The following is a 6,487-nucleotide window of genomic DNA, read 5'->3' as shown; positions in this document are numbered from 1 at the left end:
AACCTCGACGGCGCTTATGGTAGCCTTACCTGTCTTCCGGCTGGCGTTACATAACCTCGGCGGCGCTTATGGTAGCCTTACCTGTCTTCCGGCTGGCGTTACATAACCTCGACGGCGCTTATGGTAGCCTTACCTGTCTTCCGGCTGGCGTTACATAACCTCGACGGCGCTTATGGTAGCCTTACCTGTCTTCCGGCTGGCGTTACAAAACCTCGATGGCGCTTATGGTAGCTTTACCTGTCTTCCGGCTGGCGTTACATAACCTCGACGGCGCTTATGGTAGCCTTACCTGTCTTCCGGCTGGCGTTACATAACCTCGACGGCGCTTATGGTAGCCTTACCTGTCTTCCGGCTGGCGTTACATAACCTCGACGACGCTTATGGTAGCCTTACCTGTCTTCCGGCTGGCGTTACATAACCTCGACGGCGCTTATGGTAGCCTTACCTGTCTTCCGGCTGGCGTTACATAACCTCGACGGCGCTTATGGTAGCCTTACCTGTCTTCCGGCTGGCGTTACATAACCTCGACGGCGCTTATGGTAGCTTTACCTGTCTTCCGGCTGGCGTTACATAACCTCGACGGCGCTTATGGTAGCCTTACCTGTCTTCCGGCTGGCGTTACATAACCTCGACGGCGCTTATGGTAGCCTTACCTGACTTCCGGCTGGCGTTACATAACCTCGACGGCGCTTATGGTAGCTTTACCTGTCTTCCGGCTGGCGTTACATAACCTCGACGGCGCTTATGGTAGCCTTACCTGTCTTCCGGCTGGCGTTACATAACCTCGACGGCGCTTATGGTAGCCTTACCTGTCTTCCGGCTGGCGTTACATAACCTCGACGGCGCTTATGGTAGCCTTACCTGTCTTCCGGCTGGCGTTACATAACCTCGACGGCGCTTATGGTAGCCTTACCTGTCTTCCGGCTGGCGTTACAAAACCTCGATGGCGCTTATGGTAGCTTTACCTGTCTTCCGGCTGGCGTTACATAACCTCGACGGCGCTTATGGTAGCCTTACCTGTCTTCCGGCTGGCGTTACATAACCTCGACGGCGCTTATGGTAGCCTTACCTGTCTTCCGGCTGGCGTTACATAACCTCGACGGCGCTTATGGTAGCCTTACCTGTCTTCCGGCTGGCGTTACAAAACCTCGATGGCGCTTATGGTAGCTTTACCTGTCTTCCGGCTGGCGTTACATAACCTCGACGGCGCTTATGGTAGCCTTACCTGTCTTCCGGCTGGCGTTACATAACCTCGACGGCGCTTATGGTAGCCTTACCTGTCTTCCGGCTGGCGTTACATAACCTCGACGGCGCTTATGGTAGCCTTACCTGTCTTCCGGCTGGCGTTACAAAACCTCGACGGCGCTTATGGTAGCTTTACCTGTCTTCCGGCTGGCGTTACATAACCTCGACGGCGCTTATGGTAGCCTTACCTGTCTTCCGGCTGGCGTTACATAACCTCGACGGCGCTTATGGTAGCCTTACCTGTCTTCCGGCTGGCGTTACATAACCTCGACGGCGCTTATGGTAGCCTTACCTGTCTTCCGGCGACGTTACATAACCTCGACGGCGCTTATGGTAGCCTTACCTGTCTTCCGGCTGGCGTTACATAACCTCGACGGCGCTTATGGTAGCCTTACCTGTTTTTTCGGCTGGCGTTACATAACCTCGACGGCGCTTATGGTAGCCTTACCTGTCTTCCTGCTGGCGTTACATAACCTCGACAGCGCTTATGGTAGCCTTACCTGTCTTCCGGCTGGCGTTACATAACCTCGACGGCGCTTATGGTAGCCTTACCTGTCTTCCGGCTGGCGTTACATAACCTCGACGGCGCTTATGGTAGCCTTACCTGTCTTCCGGCGGCGTTACATAACCTCGACGGCGCTTATGGTAGCCTTACCTGTCTTCCTGCTGGCATTACATAACCTCGACGGCGCTTATGGTAGCCTTACCTGTCTTCCGGCGGCGTTACATAACCTCGACGGCGCTTATGGTAGCCTTACCTGTCTTCCGGCTGGCGTTACAAAACCTCGATGGCGCTTATGGTAGCTTTACCTGTCTTCCGGCTGGCGTTACATAACCTCGACGGCGTTTATGGTAGCCTTACCTGTCTTCCTGCTGGCGTTACATAACCTCGACGGCGCTTATGGTAGCCTTACCTGTCTTCCGGCTGGCGTTACATAACCTCGACGGCGCTTATGGTAGCCTTACCTGTCTTCCGGCTGGCGTTACATAACCTCGACGGCGCTTATGGTAGCCTTACCTGTCTTCCGGCGGCGTTACATAACCTCGACGGCGCTTATGGTAGCCTTACCTGTCTTCCGGCTGGCGTTACATAACCTCGACGGCGCTTATGGTAGCCTTACCTGTCTTCCAGCTGGCGTTACATAACCTCGACGGCGCTTATGGTAGCCTTACCTGTCTTCCGGCTGGCGTTACATAACCTCGACGGCGCTTATGGTAGCCTTACCTGTCTTCCGGCTGGCGTTACATAACCTCGACGGCGCTTATGGTAGCCTTACCTGTCTTCCGGCGACGTACATAACCTCGACGGCGCTTATGGTAGCCTTACCTGTCTTCCGGCTGGCGTTACATAACCTCGACGGCGCTTATGGTAGCCTTACCTGTTTTTTCGGCTGGCGTTACATAACCTCGACGGCGCTTATGGTAGCCTTACCTGTCTTCCTGCTGGCGTTACATAACCTCGACAGCGCTTATGGTAGCCTTACCTGTCTTCCGGCTGGCGTTACATAACCTCGACGGCGCTTATGGTAGCCTTACCTGTCTTCCGGCTGGCGTTACATAACCTCGACGGCGCTTATGGTAGCCTTACCTGTCTTCCGGCGGCGTTACATAACCTCGACGGCGCTTATGGTAGCCTTACCTGTCTTCCTGCTGGCGTTACATAACCTCGACGGCGCTTATGGTAGCCTTACCTGTCTTCCGGCGGCGTTACATAACCTCGACGGCGCTTATGGTAGCCTTACCTGTCTTCCTGCTGGCGTTACATAACCTCGACGGCGCTTATGGTAGCCTTACCTGTCTTCCGGCTGGCGTTACATAACCTCGACGGCGCTTATGGTAGCCTTACCTGTCTTCCGGCGGCGTTACATAACCTCGACGGCGCTTATGGTAGCCTTACCTGTCTTCCGGCTGGCGTTACATAACCTCGACGGCGCCTATGGTAGCCTTACCTGTCTTCCAGCACGCGTTACATAACCTCGACGGCGCTTATGGTAGCCTTACCTGTCTTCCGGCTGGCGTTACATAACCTCGACGGCGCTTATGGTAGCCTTACCTGTCTTCCGGCTGGCGTTACAAAACCTCGACGGCGCTTATGGTAGCCTTACCTGTCTTCCGGCTGGTGTTACATAACCTAGACGGCGCTTATGGTAGCCTTACCTGTCTTCCGGCTGGCGTTACATAACCTCGACGGCGCTTATGGTAGCCTTACCTGTTTTCCGGCTGGCGTTACATAACCTCGACGGCGCTTATGGTAGCCTTACCTGTCTTCCGGCTGGCGTTACATAACCTCGACGGCGCTTATGGTAGCCTTACCTGTCTTCCGGCTGGCGTTACATAACCTCGACGGCGCTTATGGTAGCCTTACCTGTCTTCCGGCTGGCGTTACATAACCTCGACGGCGCTTATGATAGCCTTACCTGTCTTCCGGCTGGCGTTACATAACCTCGACGGCGCTTATGGTAGCCTTGCGTGTTTTCAGGCTGGCGTTACATAACCTCGACGACGGTTATGGTAGCCTTACCTGTCTTCCGGCTGGCGTTACATAACCTCGACGGCGCTTATGGTAGCCTTACCTGTCTTCCGGCTGGCGTTACATAACCTCGACGGCGCTTATGGTAGCCTTAGCGGCTGCGACGCTTGTGGTAGCCTTGGCGGCGTGCTCTGATATATACTTCTGACCTTCGCAGCTGCGAATTTCGCGTGCTCTGGTTTTACTTCCGATGTGTAGCAAGTCGCGTACGGTTAACTGAGGTTAGAAGATTAGTCTGGAGACGTGGCACTGGTAAGAAACTACGAGTGACCAGAGAGAGGGTGGGGCCGGAGCGGACAGCGACGACTCTGCCTAGGCATCTCTTGGTGGCTCCGATAGGAACCGGTTAAAAAATTGTGACAGCAGGTGCTGTCGCTGATAGGCATCTCTTGGTGGCTCCGATAGGAACCGGTTAAAAAATTGTGACAGCAGGTGCTGTCGCTGATAGGCATCTCTGGTGGCTCCGACAGGAACAGGTTAAAAATTGTGACAGCAGGTGCTGTCGCTGATAGGCATCTCTTGGTGGCTCCGACAGGAACCGGTTAAAAAATTGTGACAGCAGGTGCTGTCGCTGATAGGCATCTCTTGGTGGCTCCGATAGGATCCGGTTAAAAAATTGTGACAGCAGGTGCTGTCACTGATAGGCATCTCTTGGTGGCTCCGATAGGATCCGGTTAAAAAATTGTGACAACAGGTGCTGTCACTGATAGGCATCTCTTGGTGGCTCCGAAAGGATCCGGTTAAAAAATTGTGACAGCAGGTGCTGTCACTGATAGGCATCTCTTGGTGGCTCCGATAGGATCCGGTTAAAAAATTGTGACAACAGGTGCTGTCACTGATAGGCATCTCTTGGTGGCTCCGATAGGATCCGGTTAAAAAATTGTGACAGCAGGTGCTGTCGCTGAAGCCAGCGTTGTTTGCCCCGACTTCGAAGCAAATAGATCAGTGGCGACTTCGACGGCGAAGCCAGGGTCCTTTACAGCGGATAGCATCTTGCGATGGCTTCCATTAGGCGCAGAAAAGGGTCTGAACACTTCGTGCGGCCGTTGATGGACCAATGCCAGTAGAGGTGCAACTCCAGAAGAGCCGATGACGTCTTCTGGCCGTTGCGCACTAGCTTGCGCTTGATTTTTTGCCATGCGCTTTCAATGCGCTGAGTGTTTGCTCCGGTCGTGGGGTCGACAAATTGGATGGTGTGGTTCACCGTGTGCCAGTTGATTTTCAGGGGAACTCCGGTTGGGTCCTGAAGGCTCGGAACACAGTTGTACGCGGCCCATTCATCACTGTAAACTTTGGTTCCTGGCTTGATGTTGGCCGCGATGATAGGGCCTAAAGTAGCTGCGTCCCTCTTGTCAACTTTGAAGTGGCGAAGCTCGCCAGTCTGGGACCACACCATCCCGAACACCCACGGACCCTTATCGGCGACACCACCGTAGTTATTCTGGTGCCTTGGAGGAACATTGTCGCCGGATAGAAGCCTTCCTTTGTTGGCTTTCCGCTTTCCACTCAAGAGGCATTCATCGATTTGAACCTCTTCGCCAACTCCTCCCATGGGAGGCCGTTGGAGAAGCTCCTGCTGCAGCACTTCCCGGGTATAGTTTCGCCAGTCAGTGCGGGCATCGTTGTGAAGCTCGAAATCTTTGAGCACGAGCTCCCGGGTCTGTCTGGATGTCAGTTCTTTCGCCATACAGTAGGTGATCCAAATTATGTCTCGCCTTGACAACTTTACATTTGGACGTCCCAAACGGTCTGTACAGGAAAAAAAGACCCTTGGCCTTGTACCCCTTGAAGCACACTGGTGCCATGAAGCTGTGAAAGCTGCTCGCGGCACCTGTTACATCTAAAACTTGGCCGCATTCCATTTTTGGCTTTCCTGTTCAATGTCACCACTTCTCCTTCGCAGTAAGGCTTGTCGGGGTTAAAGGTAAGGTCTTTACAGACACCCCAGTACTCCGAAGTTGCAGGGCGGCCTCCCTGGCTACTGGCTCGGGATGGCCGGCTTACAGTTGATTCGGGGGTAAGCCTAAGCTCGCGGAGGAATGCTTGCTCAGTCTCAAATGTCTTGATGGCGGCACACACCTCGCCGACCGAAGGGTCAATTCTTGAGGTCGCCATATAACTGTGATATCCCGGTTATAGGGCTCTTTTCGGGGTAGAGAGCAGGAATCACACACGAAATAGGGCCAGCAGCAGACTTAATCAGAGCTTGATGCCCCCGCTCACCCAACGGTCTTGAGGCTGAGCCTGGACGCCACTGCGGTGATCCGGTGTTTGAGGTGGGAGATGGTGGCCTTAGATTCAGGCAGCGCTGATGGTGACGGTTTACACAGCGAGCTCAATATATGCGCCGGCAGGACTAGCGAGCCGTCTTCGTATCTTCAGACAGTCGTCCCTCGGAACACAAGGCTAGGTTGACCAGCTATTGGCCTCGAGATCAGTCGCCACCTTGCGGCTCAGCGGCGAAACCTGCCCAGTGTGGATGCGTTTTCGCGTCGCGTGCCAGCTCGCAGGGATTCACGCGCGCGCATGCGGCGTGTACAGGAGTGTTTTTGTTTGTTTCGCAGTTCTTGTGAGCTTTTGCTTACCTATATGCCTCTTGCAAAATAAATATGAACAGTCTATAACCCCACGCTTCATTAAAAAATATATATATACTTGTCCGTATCGAGCATGTCATGCTTGGATAAAGACATCATCCATCGCGGTCTTCGG

General features: G+C 54.0%; 1 protein-coding gene across 1 annotated transcript; it reads right to left on the bottom strand.

Annotated features, from left to right (window-relative positions):
- Positions 1-4,729: 4,729 nt before the first annotated feature.
- LOC146194467 (uncharacterized) lies at positions 4,730-5,519 on the bottom strand. Its single transcript, XM_084596056.1, has one exon. The coding sequence runs from the start codon at positions 5,460-5,462 to the stop codon at positions 4,752-4,754; it is 711 nt and encodes a 236-aa protein (XP_084452182.1). The 5' UTR covers positions 5,463-5,519; the 3' UTR covers positions 4,730-4,751.
- Positions 5,520-6,487: the final 968 nt, after the last annotated feature.

Source organism: Amblyomma maculatum, chromosome 3 (genome assembly GCF_055883805.1).
Source record: "Amblyomma maculatum isolate TAMU_Amacu chromosome 3, ASM5588380v1, whole genome shotgun sequence".
NCBI classification, from domain to species: Eukaryota; Metazoa; Arthropoda; class Arachnida; order Ixodida; family Ixodidae; genus Amblyomma; species Amblyomma maculatum.
The sequence above is the reverse complement of the archived record's forward strand: the minus strand, read 5'-3'. Positions and strand labels throughout refer to the sequence as shown.